The following is a 17,803-nucleotide window of genomic DNA, read 5'->3' as shown; positions in this document are numbered from 1 at the left end:
ATTCAAGGAATGCTTTATAGAGGGTGAGGCTACAAATTAGAGGTGCAAAAATGCTGGTTCTGGAGGCAGACACACTGGGTTCAAATCTGGGATGGTCACTTACTCACCATGAGACTTGGGCCAGTTACCTAACTCCTGAACCATCCATCCCCCACCTGCAAGGCGGTGCCATGGCCCAGAGGGCTCTGCACACCTCTCCAGCCCCATCTCTCTACCACTCCAAGATCTAACACACAGGCCTTTCAGTTCTTTGGCTGTCTCCTCTCCTTGCTATCTACACATGGTACTCTTGCTCACTCAAAACCCACTCTGCCTCTCTTAGCATAACTCCCTGCACTGCAGAGGCTGGACAGGTAAAACTACACCATTCCAAGCTTTGCTGCTAGAATTCCAGACAGGACTTACATCCTACTAAACAAATACTCCTACAGAAGACTAATTCAGAAGTGAGTCACATGGTGAAAGAGGCAGGGAACAAAGCATTTATTCTCCTGGTCCAGGTCATGCATGATGTGGCAATGGTAGCAACTGCCCACTTCTGTAGCTTTCTGACTGTGGCAGAAGCAAGCCTCCCTTAGCCATCCAGGTCCTGCTATGTGGTTTGGGGAATTACTCTTGCAAGCTTAGAATAGTCTGAATCTTCAACCCTTCCAAAAATTTGGTAGGGTACCCACATCCTATTTCTCTACCTAAATCCCTATTTGCTTAACCCAGCCAGAGTAGAATCTGTTGTCCACAATGAAGAACCCTGACTAACACATGCCCTTTGTCTAAGCTCTAGACATGTCTTACCACCACATGAGACACTCTTTTCCTCACCTCCCAGCACCATCCTTCTTTTGCCTGGTTAATTTCTAGTCACCTCTCACTTCTTTGTGGAAGTCTTCCCTCACTTTCTAGCCCTAAGTTAGATTTCTCTGTTACATGCTACCAAAGTATACCCTTGCCTTTAGGGAAATTATCAGTTTTCCATTATATATACAGGGGTGGGATCATTTGATTCACATCCATCTCCCCTCCACCTGACTGCAAGTTCCCTGAGAGTAGGCATCATATTTGCAGTCCCAGGGTACCCCTGCCATGGTGGCTGACCCAATAGATGAGTACAGCATGTAATGTTGTAAGTAGTCTACCTTCCAAGACTGTTGGGAGGCCTGAAATGACATACAAATGCTAATGGACCAGTACAGCTCTGAGCCAAATAAACACTGGGTCAGTAGAGACACTTGCTGGGATAGGCAACTGGGGGTATGACACCACCTGCTCACCAGAGGTCAAGGGCAGTACAGATTGGGGCTGATGTGGTGCTATTGTAAAGGAACCTTCCATATTCACAGCCTAGTATTATTAATTACTGAGGCCAAAAGGTCCTGGGGGATATGCTGGAAACAAACAACACTCTCCTTTCCAGCTTTAAAAAGTACTGTGTGAGATCAAGACTTCCATCGGGTGTCTTCAGCTACATCTGAGAGGCTAAATTTACCAAATCGATGTGGGCCGTAGCTATTACCAGGGAAGTTCTGGACACCATAAGCCTTTAATGCAATGCTCATACCTTATAGGGAAAAGCAACACTGACCCACAAATAAGGTGTGTTTATTTGCTTTCATCAATAGTCTAACCAACCTGTTGCAGGGATGCTACACTTCTAATGTAGATCAGTCTACCATTTTGACCCTCCTCCCACTCCACTCCCTAAAGCAGCGGTCCTTGCATGCACAGTTCACTGTAGGGTTTGTGCTCCTATGAGAATCAAATGCCACTGATCTGACAGGAGGCAGAGCTTAGGTGGTAATGCCAGTGACAGGGAATGGCTATACATACAGATGAAGCTTTGCTCCCTCATTCATCGGCCTGGTGCTCACCTCCTGCTGTGCAGCCTGGTTCCCAAAACGCCACTGACTGGTATCAGTCCACGACCCTGGAGGTGGGAGGCCCCTGAACTTAAGCATGGATTTTGCACGGCCTTAAGACACAAAATCAGTTCTAATATCCACTGAGGCAATGTCTTTTTTCCCAAAAACATCTTTCAATTTCTATCCCAGGCATCCTATTCTTATATTCTGAAGTCACCTGTTTTTCAGTGATCCAGTATCTTTTGCCATTCTCATCTTGCAGCACAAAACATTTTTGTCTTTCACATAGAAGTGCGTCCCAGTAAGTAAATAAATAAATAAATAACACAAGCAATTCACATCACTTTGTTAAGAAGTATGGGTACATGATAAGCACCTGAGGAATACAATAAGAGCTAAAAAAAAAGGTTTGGGCTGAGAAAAGTAATTTCAGTATCAAGTGAAGTTAAATGTTTCAAAAATAAGAAATACAAAATCTGAAAAATAATTATAAGCAGGTGAGTAGGAAGGGGGCTTGCTGCTATGAAAAATAAAACTTGTTTGTGGTAATAGTGACCATTCAGATATCTGTCAGTCCTAGGTGGAGTTGGCGATGAACACAGTGAGGACACAGCAATCTTTTACCTCCTAGGAGATGGTAAAACCCCAGTGAGGGTTTAACATCAAATGGGGAATGAATCTAGTAAAACAAGATGTCACATAAAAAACAAGGAACTTGCATTCCTAAAACAAAATGTATCAAACCAGTTCTTCCTGTTACACACAAAGGCAAACACCCATATACTTTCTCCCTCCCTGTTCCTCCCCCTCCCTTTCTTCCTCCTCTTGCACTCAGAGGAAGGAAACTGAGCTGTCTAAGCGATGACGACAGGTCAGTGCACAGACACACTGGGTAGACATTTACTACCCCTAACAGCAGAAGATTTCCCTAGCTCCATAAAGTAAGTAACACAACTGTACTGTCATGAAGGTATAAACAGGAAATCCCCACTGCAGGCAGCCTGGGACACTCCAGAACTGAAAAGAAGCTGGGTCCCTCCTCGGCTTCCAGGGCCTCAGGTGCCCAGGACCTCCTCTCCACCATGCAAACAGCAGTTCTCCACATACCCTGCAATCTCTCACTTGTCCAAAGGAACAGACACACCAGCTTCTGGTTTCAGACTGGTGGAAATGACAAACCAATAAGGAAACACTGATAACCCAAAAGAAAAAAAAAAGGTATAGGATATGAAGAAGCAATTCACAGAAAAGGAAATACAAATGACTCATAAATTTAAGATATCCTACTTCATTAATAAAGAAAATGAATTAAAACTACACTGAGATATCATTTTTCACCTATTGCAGCTCAAAGAACCATGAGATTTTTTTTACCACATTGTATTTGCATGGGTATGGGAAAATAAAGACTGTCATACATTGTTGGCAAGTGTATAAATCGATACAGTCTCCAATTCTAAAATCTCTATCAAAAATTAAAAATGTCCCTGGCTGGCGTAGCTCAGTGGATTGAGCGCGGGCTGGGAACCACAGTGTCCCAGGTTCGATTCCCAGCCAGGGTACATTCCTGGGTTGCAGGCCATAACCCCCAGCAACCGCACATTGATGTCTGTCTGTCTGTCTGTCTGTCTCTCTCTCTCTCTCTCTCTCCCTCTCTCTCTCTCTCTCCCTCCCTTCCCTCTCTAAAAATAAAATAAATAAAGTCTTAAAAAAAAATTATTAAAAAATCAAATGGAATTTGATATATTTAAAAAAAAACTCTTAGGATGAATAATTTACCTGTGACAACCGTCAATTCTCTCTGGACTTATGTTTACACCACCCCAACAGAGCCTCAGGGTATTCCTTCTCTCACCATCCTTTACACACATACTTTGGTGTTTATTCTGTTTTTTCCATTCGATGGCTCTACTAGTGCTCAGTTGTCTTTAATTTCATTCAAAACAATCTTGTTAGATTGTATTGTGACAGCTGTCATATCACCATGCATTTAAAAAAAAAACTTGTCAAAAGATGGAAGAAGATACACAACACTTTTGGCATATTATGCTTTATTCTTTCAAGAAAGGTAAAACAACGCACCTGAAATGCAAAAAGATTTGTGCAGTGTATAAAGAAGGTGCTGTGACTGATCAACTGTGTCAAAAGTGGTTTGGGAAGTTTCTTGGTACTACTGACATTTTGCCCAAATAATTCTTTGCTGTGGGACTGTCTTATGCATTGGAAGATGTTTAGCAGGACCACTGGCCTCCACCCACTAGAAGCCAATAGTGGGATATAGCCAACCTACTCAAAATATCTAAATCAATGAAGTTATTGGTGAAAAGAGAGGGGAGATTAGGGAATACAGGGATTGAGCAAAAAAGAAAAAGGATTCATGGACATGGACAGCAGGGTGGTATTTGCTGGGAGGAGGGGAGTATAAGAGGACTAAGTGGTAATGGAAAAATATAATAAAGATTATGTATTTTTTAAATAATGTGTCTTTCATTTTACAGAAAAAACATAATGGACTTTTTGGCTAACCCAACAGAACCATTCCAAAAGGATTCAAGGAACAGAGGGAATCTACTTCTGGCCAGAAGTACCTATGGTTCAGTCTGTAGCAAGCTAAGAGCCATGGCAAGAAATTCAGACTGAACAAGAATGAGGGGGAGCACAGAGACAAAAAAAAATGGCCCAAATGAAAGAACAGATCAAAACTGCAGAAAAAAATACAACTAAGTGATGAAGAGAGAGCCAACCTATCAGATGCACAGTTCAAAACACTGGTAATCAGGATGCTCACAGAATTGGTTGAATATGGTCACAAATTAGAGGAAAAAATAAAGGCTATGAAAAGTAAAATATAGGAAAATGTACAGGGAACCAACAGTGAAGGGAAGGAAACCAGGACTCAAATCAACAGTTTGGAGCAGAAGGAAGGAAGAAACATTCAACCAGAACAGAATGAAGAAACAAAAATTCAAAAAAATGAAGACAGGCTTAGGAACCTCCAGGACAGCTTTAAACATTCCAACATCCAAATCATAAAGGTGCCAGAAGGAGAAGAAGAAGAGCAAGAAATTGAAAATTTCTTTGAAAAAATAAAGGAGAACTTCCCCAATCTGGCAAAGGAAAAAGACTTTCAGGAAGTCCAGGAAGGTCAGAGAGTCCCAAAGAAGTTGGACCCAAGGAAGCACACACCAAAGCACATGATAATTACATTAGCCAAGATGAAAGATAATGAGAGACTCTTAAAAGCAGCAATAGAAAAGGAGATACCTACAAGGGAGTTCCCATGAGACTATCAGCTGATTTCTCAAAAGAAACCTTGCAGGCAAGAAGGGGCTGGAAAGAAGTATTTGAAGTCATAATAGGCAAGGACCTACATCCAAGATTACTCTATCCAGCAAAGCTATCATTTAGAATAGAAGGGAAGATGAAAGTGCTCGCCAGGTAAGGTCATTAAAGGAGTTTATCATCATCCAGCCCTTATTATACGAAATATTAAAGGAACTTATTTCAGAAAAAAGATAAAAAATATGAACAGTAAAGTGACAACAAACTCACAGCTATTAACAACCAAACTTAAAAAAAGAAAAAAAAAGAAGGATGAGGGGGAAAAGGAGACAACCAAGTTAAATAAATGTTTTTAAAGTTATAGACTTTTGGATTACTATGGTGTCTGACTAGCAATGTCTAAAAACCATCCCCTATCTGTTTATTAGAAAACGTTCATGCCCTTGCTGGTGTAGCTCAGTGGACTGAGCATGGGCTGCAAACCAAAGGGTCGCCAGTTCAATTCCCAGTCAGGGCACATGCCTGGGTTGCAGGCCAGCTCCCCAGTGGAGGCCACATGAGAGGCAACCACACACTGATGTTTCTCTCCCTCCCTTCCTCCCTCCCTTCCCCTCTCTCTAAAAATAAATAATTAAATCTTTTTTTTAAATAAAGTACCTAGGAATAAACCTAACCAAGGAGGTAAAAGACCTGTACTCAGAAAACTATACAACACTGAAGAAAGAAATTAAGGAAGACACAAATAAATGAAAGCATATACAATGTTCATGGATGAGAAGATTTAACATTGTCAGAATGTCCATACTACCTAAGGTAATTTATAAAGTCAACACAATCCTTATAAATATACCAATGACATGTTTCACAGATGTAGAACAACCATTTCAAACATTTATATGGAACCGTAAACAACCCCAAAGAGCCTCAGCAATTTTGAGAAACGAACAAAGTAGAAGGGATCACAATACCTGACATCAAACTATATTAGAAGGCCACTGTAATTGAAACAGTCTGGTACTGGCATAAGAACAGACACATAGATCAATGGAACAGAACAGAGAGCCCAGAAATAAAGCCATGTCTCCATGGTGAATTAATATTCAACAAAGGGGGTAGAAGCATTAAATGGAGTAAAAATAGCCTCTTCAACAAATGGTGTTGGCAGATCTGGACAGCTACATACAAATAAATGAAAAAAATCTCTGTATGTTACAGCCACAGTGTTCTTAAAAAGTTTAGCAGCACAATTTACAATAGCCAAGTGCTGGGAGCAACCTAAGCGCCCATCAGAAAATGAGTGGATCAAAAAACTGTGGTACATTTACACAATGCAATTCTATGCAGCAGAAAGAAGAAGGAGCTCCCACCCTTTGCGACAGCATGGATGGAACTGGAGAGCATCATGCTAAGTGAAATAAGCCAGGCAGTGAAAGACAGATACCATATGATCTCACCTGTAAGTGGAACCTAATCAACAAAACAAACAAGAAGCAAAATACAACCAGAGACATGAAAATAAAGGACAAACTGACAGTAACCCAGGCTGGGGAGGGGATAATGGAGAAAAATAGGGGAAGTGTTGTGAAGGAACATGTATAAAGGACCCATGGTCAGAGCTGAAGGGGCTTAGGAATGAAGGTGGGAGGTGGGGGTGGGTGGGGTGGGGAAAATTATGGCGGGGAAATGGAGACAACCGTACTTCAACAGTTTTTTTTAAAAAAGAATGAAAAAAATGGAAACGTCACATATATAAGAAATATTAGAAAACGTTTGCATTTTGTGTTATCAATGGGAAAAACACATCGATGAGCTGAGACAAAGGAGAAACAAAGAAGGCAAAGCAAGGATGAAGAGTAAGGCTCCCACACAGAACACGGACCATATGGGAAGTGGTCGGCATTTCTGCATGGCCAGAGGACAGAGGGAGAGAGGCAGCAGGCCGCTGTGGCTGAAGAGGACAGCCGCAGGGGCCACACACCAGGCCCCGGAACCGTGTTAGGGAAGGTGGATGATGGTTTGAGAGCAGTGGCTATTGTGTGGCAGGTTTCAATCAAGGGAGTAGGAGGAACCTATTTGTATTTTTCAGATTATTTTCATCTGCAGTGGGGATAATGGATTTAAATAAGGCAACAGTGGAAGCAAGAAGAAAGAGAGGCTGATGTAACAGATTTGGTGACAGAAGACGGCCTTAACTGAGGAAGAATGGGCAGGTAAGAGATATTTAGAAAGTAAAATGGCCAAGACTTGGTAACTGAATGGAGAAAATGGGTGAGACAGGACTCAGAGACAGTGACCAGCATTCTGGCATGTGCCAATGAGTGGGTGGAGCCAGGAGCGCAAGAATGAAAGCTAGTTTTCTGGTTAAGACGTTTAAAGTGACAGTGGGACTCTTGAGTGAAGATGACGAGCAGAAAAATATATGTGGTCATCAGCCTCCACATAGCTAAGGAGTAATAGAGTGAGAATTAGATCTAGGACGCACCAACATGTATGAGGCAGGTGGAAGAAGAACTGAAAAAGATCAAGAGCAGATAGTCATAGAAATGAGAGAAAAATCAGGATAGGATGACATCATGGACACCAAATGATGAATCAGTGTCAAAAGCTGACAAGGGGTTAATTAGACAAGGGCTTAACACTAGGTAGTTTCTGGCAACAGTGGCAAAAACAGAGGCAGCGTAGTATAGTGGGAGTGGAAGGGGCATTTCTAAATCCTATACCAGCAAAATGCCTACGTAATGCCTACATAATCTAGATAGTTAGAATAATTTGTGAAAAGTAAACTATAAAATGACCTACAAACTCATGATAATAGATGAAGCAGGAGACATACCATTTTATTTGCAAACCACTGTCAACCATCTACCATCTTAACAAAAAAAATTGAAATTCCTAAAATATTAACCAAAAAGACCCCAAATTTGAGTCTTGATTTTGGCATAAGTACCTCTAAAATGCCAAGCCTGTGAACTGCAACAAAGCTGGCCCAGAGTCCTCAAAACCCACAGGCCACCTCCTCCCAATCAGACAGGAAGGGCTTGAATACAAGGCCACAGAAGCAGCTGGAAGATAGCAAGGCTGCCATCAGCACATTAACATGGCAACCTGAGGGGAATTACTTAGCCTGGTCTGGGCTAGCACCATGCTGAATCCATATTAATCCCCTTCCACCAAGAGCCTTCACTTCAGATCCCCTCACCTACATGACTAATTCAGGTTGGCATTTTGCTTTCTGGGACATGGAGTTCAGCCAAGCCAACCTGACAGACGTAAGAAGGAAACCTAAGAACTAAAGAAAGAAAAACATATCAGCCATGAAAACCACATACTGCTGTCCCAAAACAAGGCCCCTTGCTCTCATCCGAAACAGAAGGCAATGCTCCAAACAGGAGGGGGGAACTTCACCGATGCCAAATAAACATTAAGGGAATCAGACTGTTGCAGATTACTACAATGAACTGTGAAATCCATTCCAAGTCATTCATATTACAGAAAAGAGAACGACTTGCCCCAAGGTCACAGAGAGTTCGGTTGGACCTGGATGAGCACCTGTCTGATTTTTTCTGCAGTATACCTAAAGTCCTTCTAATCACTGCCAAATACTTATGTCCAGCCTGGCTCTCCCCAAAACTCCAGACTCATATATCCTACCATCTCTGACACTTCCTCTTAGCTATATCAAAAGCTCAAATTCTAACATCCAACGCTGAACTTACAATCTTTCCCCAATACTCCCAACACCAGTTTCTCATCCAGGGCTTCTCAGCTTAACAGATGACATCATCTTCCATATGGTTCCTGAGCCAGAGAATAAGGAATCATGTCCAGTGTTTGAACTCCACTCCTACCACTTCCTGGCTGTAACCTTGGACAAATTAAATAAGGTCTTTCAAACCTCAGGTTTTAACATCTGAAAAACGGGATAACAACAGAAATTACCTCATAAAATAGCTGTGAGAAGTGAACGAGATGATGTGTATAAAATGCTAAGCACAAAGAAAATATCTTTGTGTGCAGTTCCCTCTATCTTCTTGCCTATTTCCTCCAATCCCACTCCTTCACCTGGTTAACACCTATGAACCCTCATTTCAACTCAAATGTCACTCCCTGCCTGCCAAGGCTAGGTCAAAACCATCTCCCCTCCCACCATTTTTAACCATCAAAGCACACTGTACTTTCCATTGACATCACACTGTGATGGTTTGATTAATGGTTATATCCCTCAATAGTCTATAAGCTTCATGAGGGCAGGGAATGGGAGTATTATACCTCTCGTTTGTATTCTCAACACAGTACCTAGTATGTAATACATGTTTAGTAGACATCAGGTGAGTGAAATACCCAAGAAGCATGTGTATCAGCAAAAAAATATACCTAGAGATTTGAAGAGAAGTCACAGGACACCAATCCAAGTGAGAGCCCAAGGCCATCCCACCTAGGGTGTCAGGTAAAAAGGACCAGTAAGCCCCATGCGACCACTGCAAAGTTCATGATTTACTGCCTGTTTGACCACCATTCTAACCATTCAGAATGTGGCCTCCATGGCACTAGAATATTCTCTGCATAAACAAGCACAGCCACACCCTGAGAATTTTTTAGATAAACCCCAGTCCCTCTGATAGCTTTCCTAATGTAGCCATCACTCCACCGTGGGTGTGATTCTTGTGTTTAAAGACACCTATTTTTGTACCCCAGGACCTTTAAATGCAGCCAACTGCTACATCTGGGACTCATCTGAAGAAACAGCTATCTGTTCTAACTCAGGAGTAAAGTTGAGCTCTATGGGGCCTAGGAGAGAATGGCATCTTGGCTCTGCAGTGTGGTACCAATACAGGATTTTCAGGAATATTTTTTTACTACTGCCAATGTTTGTTTATGCAGCAACTTTAGAACTTAGCCTCCTTGTAACATGGGACTCTAATGCATACCCAAGTATTTTAAAATGCAAGTTTTGACATTGGGCAGGCCTGGGTTCAAATTCTGGTTCTGCCACTTAGGAGTTATAAATAAAACCTTAGACCTTAACCTCTCTCAGCCAGTTAACTCATCTATACTAACAGATATAACAGTACCTAAATGCTATAGCTGGCAAGAAGCATTAAATATAAATACTGAACATATGGTTAAATTATTCTTTAAGAAAGTTCTTTGGACACAAAGTACCACTACCTTAGAAGATAAAAGTTCTGTACCATGCATACCATAGTACCCATTCCCAGTGATATTCAGTAAACACCATGATCTTCCTTAGCCTTTGTCTATTCTGATCCAGACACCAGCCCATTTCCTTATGGGAGTTATCTGACACCACCCTGCTATTTTGAGTAGAACTGCCTGCACATAAGTGATCCTCTCCCCAATTTGGACTGTTGAAGTGTTATACAAACCACCCTACTTCCTCTTGTCTTTAGGGTCAAACAGTGAACCAAGTTTTTCCATAACTTCTCTCATGCAGACACACATGCACACACACACACTTTTTTTGTTAGGAACATGACTTCCCCAGCACAGGACTCAGAGATACTACACAAAAAAACAGTGGCAAATACAGGGGGGAAAAATAAGACTTCTTTATCCAAAGGAAAATAATGTAGAAATGGAAGCTGAAATGTTCTAAGCAATGGTGTAGCCAGGAAAAACTGAAATATCACTTGTGCCTCTGCCACAGTATTTCTTTTGTATCCATAACATATGGGGAAAAAGTAGTTGCTGCCACTTGTAAAATAATTGTTCTCCAAACAGCACTGAACTAGGCACTAAGGGGGAATACAGAAAAACTATGCCTGCCTTCCAAAAGATTGCAATGTAATTGGAAGCACCAAACAAACAGGCAAGGGCTAACTATGCACTGGATGAGTGATAATAAAGAATAAATAAGACAGAGGTTATGATATGCTATTTTGGAAAAAGTAAAGCTCTCCTGAAGAAAGTACCTAACAATTAAGTAGATAAAGGTGCAAGGGCATTTTAGATACACCAAAGCCTAAGAACCAGCCTGAAGTAGTCTACAGACACCGAGAAACATATAAAGTAAGAAGGTTTAAGAAAATAGACAAAAAACAGAAGTGTAATATTTGCATGAAAAGGGCAATTTTCTATCTTCCTTGTAAAAAAAAAAAAAGAGAGAGCCCATCAAAAAGCCAGGTCCCCGAAAGTCTCCCATTAGTATAACCCCCTAACATCACTTACCCGGATGAGGGAAGCCTGATGCCGAGGGGGCTTGGCTCCTTGGCTCCCTGATGAGGATCCCTCGGGCTGGACAAGGGGCTGTCTAGCTTCATAAGGAGCTGAAACAGGAGGGAAAGTCAGTATGAGACACAAAGATTCCATCCAAAAATTATGACTTCACATTCCAACTGATACAGTGTGTGCTTTTAAGGGCAGAATTAGCAAAGGAATTAGAGCTTATGTGCATAGGGCCGCCTAGGACAGACAAACCTTGGTGCCCCTGGGTACAATTTCACTGAACAATCTAAAGATACCCAACCAATTTGTGATAAGGCAGGAAAATCTTTACATCAGGTTAAGATTAGGAATAAATCGTTGAGGGTGAAATGGTGAGAATCTAAATTGTGATAGAAAACAAGGATAGGTAGAAAAGTACCATGTCATAAGTGCTCAAATTCTTAACATAAGGTACATTCTATATATACCCTCCTGTTTAAAAGTCTTCAATTCATTGCCCACCCCCCAAAAAAGAAAATGAATATGCATTTTGAACAGTAAGACTCAACATTATTATTTATTTTGTTTTATTTTTGAAAACTAAAATGGCACTGTCTTCTTTTCCTCTTTTGGCAAGTATGTAAAACCAAACAGAGAAAAATACAGAAAGCAATAAATGTATTTTATATGTATTATTTTATCTTTTGATAAACAAACTAAAAATAACTGTTACTTTTAAGAAAAAGTTTTAAGCCATAAAAATGAACAATTTTTTTTATTCCTTTTATTTCCGGAACATTTAATGACCTTGCCAGTAGGGCACAAAAACAGTTGAACATAACCACGTAGTACTCAGCTCCAAGAGAAAGGAGAAATTATCACCCAAGATGGCACCATTTCTGATCTGTGTGGGATAACAGTTTGAGCTTTTAGAAGTATGTAAAGAAGTAAAACGCTTTCTTTCTATAGCTTCCTTATAAATAAAATTAGGTAGAGAGAGCAGAGCAGCCTTGTTAGTGCATCACCTTTAACACTGTGTGATCTTTTGAAAACAAAGAAAGTATATAACAATAGCATATCAAGAATAACAAACAACTCCTGGGCTCACATCTGCTTATTGTATTTCATCCAAGAAACTGAAACACAAGATTATAACACATTAAAGTAACAAAATCACTGCCTGGCAAATCATTTAGTGGATTTTCAGACTCTGCTAAAATGATTAAAAATATAAAAATGGGAAAGAAATATATACAGAGAACACATAATCTAAAATTTAAAAATCAATCTCAGCTGGAAGGCAGGTATTGTCTTCAGAGAAAGACTTTTAAGATCATTTCACTTTGATAAAACACCAAGTCAAACTCAATGCTGGAAGGTTTGAATGACAGTAAGCTGTACCACGGTCGGGATACTAGGGGGGCATAAGCTTTCCCTGATCCCACACGCCTCTGGTTCCCCTCAGAATAAGGGAGCTTCTACTGGCTAGACGGGAAACGTGTGGGGGAAGCCATTGGGCCTATGGCTGTAGTCCGTCACCTACAAAGGCTTTCGTTCCTTGGAAATGGCAGACCTATCTCATCAGTAATGCTTGAACAAAGACTTGGCCACGTGGGTGATCATTTTTGGAGAGGTCTGGTCTCAAGGGCAGATTTTTCTTTCTGCTTCTGTGGGAAGCCTGGGTTGACTATGCCTGCCTGTGACTGGAAAGGTGAATATCTGAAGCTCATGCAATCACAAACCTAAGACGTGCTCTAATCAGCTTTATTGGTAACACAGCTGATATTCAGGCAATCCTTGGTCTCATTCTGCAACTGGATCTGAACTCAGGAGGTAACAAGGTAGGTGTTGCTTATTGCTTCTAGTCACCTTCCTCCCAAATAAAACACAAGACATGCAACTCAGTGCAAAAAAAAAATTAATTCTTACATTCCCTTTACAAGAGGTTTAATAAGGAACTAGAAGTACCATCCTTCTCCAAGAATAGCAATACAAAACAAACCCTGAAGATTTCATCACTGTGAGATTCAATGTCAAACTAACACAGTGTGACATGAGTAACTTCACAATAAAGACTCTGTATCTGCAGTCAACCCAGTGAATGACAGCCAGAAGGTGACTTTCAAGAATACTTAAGACTTGCACAAATAAAATGAATTCTAGATTACAAAAACACAAAATAAAATAGTAGAGAACATTTGAGCACCTACAATGTGCCAGGAACTGTGGTAGGCACAGATATTTACATTTTTTTCATTTGATCCACAAAGCAAACCTCTGAGGCAGAGATTATTCCATTTTAGAGATTAAGGAAACTGAGGCCCAGAAAAGTGAAATACCCATAGCCACACAGGTTAGAAATGGACAGAAATGAGAAATGTAGGCCCACCAACTCTGTCTTTAGGGCCAGGAGATGAACATCATGACCCATGCTCTTAAGTGAGTAGATACCTAGAATTGATACACTGGAATAAAATGTATAAGAAATAGGAGAACAGACATAGTGATTTTGAAATAAGACATTAGATATCAGAGGAACCAAGGAAGAGAGCTGAAAGTAGTTGCCTCTGGAGACCAGAAACAGGTTCAGTGAGATGAACAGTTGTGTTTACTATAGGCATCCAAGTATTATCTAACTACACACATGTATTCCTGTGATTTAAACATTCTTTTTTAAAAATATGGATAATGTCCTGGCTGGTGTAGCTCAGTGGATTGAGCGCGGGCTGTGAACCAAAGTGTCGCAGGTTCGATTCCCAGCCAGGGTACATGCCTGGGTTGCAGGCCATAACCCCCAGCAACCGCACATTGATGTTTCTCTCTCTTTCTCTCTATCTCCCTATCTCCCTCCCTTCCCTCTCTAAAAATAAATAAATAAAATCTTTAAAAAATATAGATAGCCTGGCTGGCATAGCTCAGTGGATTGAGCGTGAGCTGCGAACCAAAGTATCGCAGGTTCAATTCCCAGTTAGGGCACATTCCTGGGTTGCAGGCCAGGTCCCCAGTGGGGACCACATGAGAAGCAACCACACATTGATGTTACTCTCTCTTTCTCCCTCCCTTCCCCTCTCAAATAAATAAATAAATATCTTTTAAAAAATATGGATAGCATTGTCTGCCGCTGAGGAGTACAGTTGAGAAGAAAATAATGGACATAAAGATCTCAGCACAGTGCCTGGCACATAAGTCATTTGCAATGAACATTAGCTAGAGCTACATCCAGCAGATGAGACTAGCAGGAGCCTGGGAGAGACGCTGAAGAGAGGCTCAACTATAAACCAGTCTGATGGTGCTCAGTCTGATTTAAAACATACTCAACACATGCCCCACCAGCCAGGAATTATGGCAGAATATTGAACATGGAAATAACCCCAGAAAAATGTGTTACAAGAAAATTATCTAAGTAACAAAACTCCTTTCTGAAAAGGTAGAAACTAAAAATAAGTCTAGAATGCTTAGTACCAGAATGCTAAGGTTTAACAGATTTTAGACATGTTACTGTCTATACCAAAGGGAACAGAATGGCACAAGATGGCAGAGGAGTGAATGGAAGCCACACGAACCTCCTCCCAGGACAAATACAAAATCACAACTAAATTGTGGTGAAATCACCGAGAACAAACAACTGAACAACAGCAAGAGAGAAGACATATAACCTTGGACAGACAGAACAGTCAGCTTCAGCACAATCTGACTGTACCTGCACAACAGTATACAAGGCGTGGTAGGTGGAGTGACCCTCAGTCAACCAGGTGGTGGGCAGGACCCACCAAAGAATGACCCAACAACAATCAAAACCCAATTACATCCAGAGAGCCAACATACACAGCATAAAGGGCATCCCAAGAGCATCAAGTTCAGGAGATTAAGGAGTCTGCACCACTGAATCTCACAGGTCTCCTACCATAGAAGTTCACACCATGAACTCAGGGAGTCAAAAAGATCAATTTAAGAAGCAGAAGCAAACAACAAGAGTCTCACAAACAATGGGAAAACAAAGAAACAACACCCAATCAAAAGGAAAGGATGCTGAAGAAAGAATGCTAAATGAAATAGAGGCAAGTCAACTATCAGAGATTGAGATAAAAGCAATGGTTATAAGGAAGCTCAATGAGTTCAGTGAGAATTACCAAAAACTACAAAGAAACTATGATGAACTCACTGCAAACTATATCAGCATGAAACAGGACATAGAAACTATCAACAAGAGCCAAGAGGAAATGAAGAATACAATTTCTGAATTGAAGAACACAGTAGAAGGAATCAAAAGCAGGCTAGATGAAGCAGACCACTGAATCAGCAAGCTGAAGAACAAGGTAGGAAAAAAAATCCCAGAAAGAGCAAGAAAAGGAAAAAAGACTCAAAAAGAATGAAGAGGGGTTAAGGGAACTGCAGGACAACATGAAACGTAATAATATCCATATAACAGGGATACCAGAAGGAGAAGAAGAGGAGCAAGGGATAGAAAACCTGTTTGAAAAAGTAATGATAGAAAACTTCCCTAATTTGATGAGAGAAAAAGCCACACAGGTCCAGGAAGCAGAGAGGGTCCCAATCAAGAGGAACCCAAAGAAGCGCACTGTAAGACACATCATAATTAAAATGGCAAAATTCCAAAACAAAGAGAGAATCTTAAAGGAAGCAAGGGAGAAACAAGAAGTAACATACAAGGGAGCCCTGATAAGGCTAGCAGCTGACTTCTCAATGGAAACACTACAAGCCAGAAGGGAATGGCAAGAAATATTCCAAGAAATGAAAAGCAAAGGCGTGCAACCAAGACTACTCATTCCAGCAAGGCTCTCAATTAAAATAGAAGGGGAAATAAGAAGATTCCCAGACAAAGAAGGCTGTAAGAACATACCTCCACCAAGCCAGCATTGCAAGATATGCTAAAAGGACTGCTTTAAGAAGAGGAAGAAAAAGAGAGACAGGAACATAGGTACAAATGGGGTAAAATGGCAATGAATAAGTACTTATCAATAATAATCTTAAATGTAAATGGATTAAATGCTCCAATCAAAAGACACAGAGTAGATGCATGGGTAAGAAATCATGACCCGCACATATGCTGCCTACAAGAGACCCACCTCAGGATGAAAGACCTACACAGACTGAAAGTGAAGGGCTGGACAAAAATATTCCAAACAAATGGACAGGAAAAAAAAAGCCAAGATAGCAATACTCATATCAGACAAAATAGACTTCAAAACAAGTGCCATAAAAAGAGATACAGAAGGACACTTCATAATACTCAAGGGAAGGATCCATCTAGAATAAAGAGAAGATGGAGTACAGAAAGAGAAAAGAGAATCCTGGCAACAGAGGTGAATTAAGAAACAAATTGGGGGGAATACATGGAAGCCTGAAGAGAAACTGAGTTCTGAAAATGTAGGGAGAGAGAGAGAAGGAAGACATGTGGTCTCCTCTTACTTCTTCACCTAAAGATACATGACAGAAAAGGAAGCAAAATAAAGACAATCCTTTGTGGGGAAATCCACAGATATTACATAAATAGGAACTGACAAAGTTTGGTGTGAATAGTATCAATTAGAAGCAAAAATCTTAAGATAGACCCAAGTTGTATACAGGAAAACTCTCCCTTCCTTTGATTTAGGCAGACGAAGAAGTTTAAATGAAAATACCTGTAAATATTTTATTTATGAATGTCCTTGTTCCCAGCTACAGGGACCTAACAGCCTCCTAATCCATGGCCAGACCCAGGAAACTCAGCTCCTTGAGAAACAGACGACTGTTCACTCAGACTCCTCTCTGTGGGTATGCTGTACAAAGGAGAACCCTCTGGAAGAGTAGCTCATCAGTCTAAGGATCGTGATGAATCAGAAAAATCAGGAAGGGGTAACAGAAACCTAGAGAACAATGTTTCAGAATGAAAGAGTGACCACAAAGAGGTATCACCCAACATCTAACAGAATGGCTAAATGTGAAAACGCTGAGGAAAAAGAAGCCACTGAGAGTACCAAGTGCTCTCAAGGAGCATAAACGCTCATACATTGCTGGTGGGAGTATACAGTTCCCTTGGAAAACTACTTGGCACTTTCTCATACACCTACCCTAAGTTCAACAATTCCACTCCTAGGTACCAGGGAAATTATAACCTCATATCACAAAAATCCTCACACACAAATGTTCACAGTATCCTTGTTCATAACAGTCAAACACTGGAAATAACCCAAATGCCCATCAATAGAAGAATGGCTAATCAAAGTGTGATTCATTCATACAATGGATCACTACTGAGTAACAAAGAGGAACAAATTACTGAAACACACAACAACATAGACGAATCTCAACCACTATGCTGAGAGAAAGACAGCAGACAAATAAGAGCAGTCATTCAATATGATTCCATTTATATGAAGTTCTAGAAGGGGCAAAACTAATCTATAGTGGTAAAAGTCAGAACAGTGCTTATATGGAATCTATAGTGGTAAAAGTCAGAACAGTGCTTACATCGGGGAGCAGGGGGTGATTAGAAACGG

The 17,803-nt window shown here is 40.8% G+C and overlaps 1 protein-coding gene across 5 annotated transcripts in view; it reads right to left on the bottom strand.

Annotated features, from left to right (window-relative positions):
- REPS2 (RALBP1 associated Eps domain containing 2) overlaps positions 1–17,803 on the bottom strand; it is a 200,029-nt gene that overhangs the window by 118,337 nt on the left and 63,889 nt on the right. For all 5 annotated transcript variants that reach the window (XM_036016665.1, XM_036016664.1, XM_028522678.2 and 2 more), the window contains exon 5: positions 11,328–11,425. In XM_036016665.1, coding sequence (XP_035872558.1) covers positions 11,328–11,425 — 98 coding nt within the window. The remainder of the gene's footprint in view (positions 1–11,327; positions 11,426–17,803) is intronic.

Source organism: Phyllostomus discolor, chromosome X, assembly GCF_004126475.2.
Source record: "Phyllostomus discolor isolate MPI-MPIP mPhyDis1 chromosome X, mPhyDis1.pri.v3, whole genome shotgun sequence".
Lineage (NCBI taxonomy): Eukaryota > Metazoa > Chordata > Mammalia > Chiroptera > Phyllostomidae > Phyllostomus > Phyllostomus discolor.
Note: the sequence above shows the minus strand (reverse complement) of the source record. Positions and strands in the feature narration are given on the sequence as shown.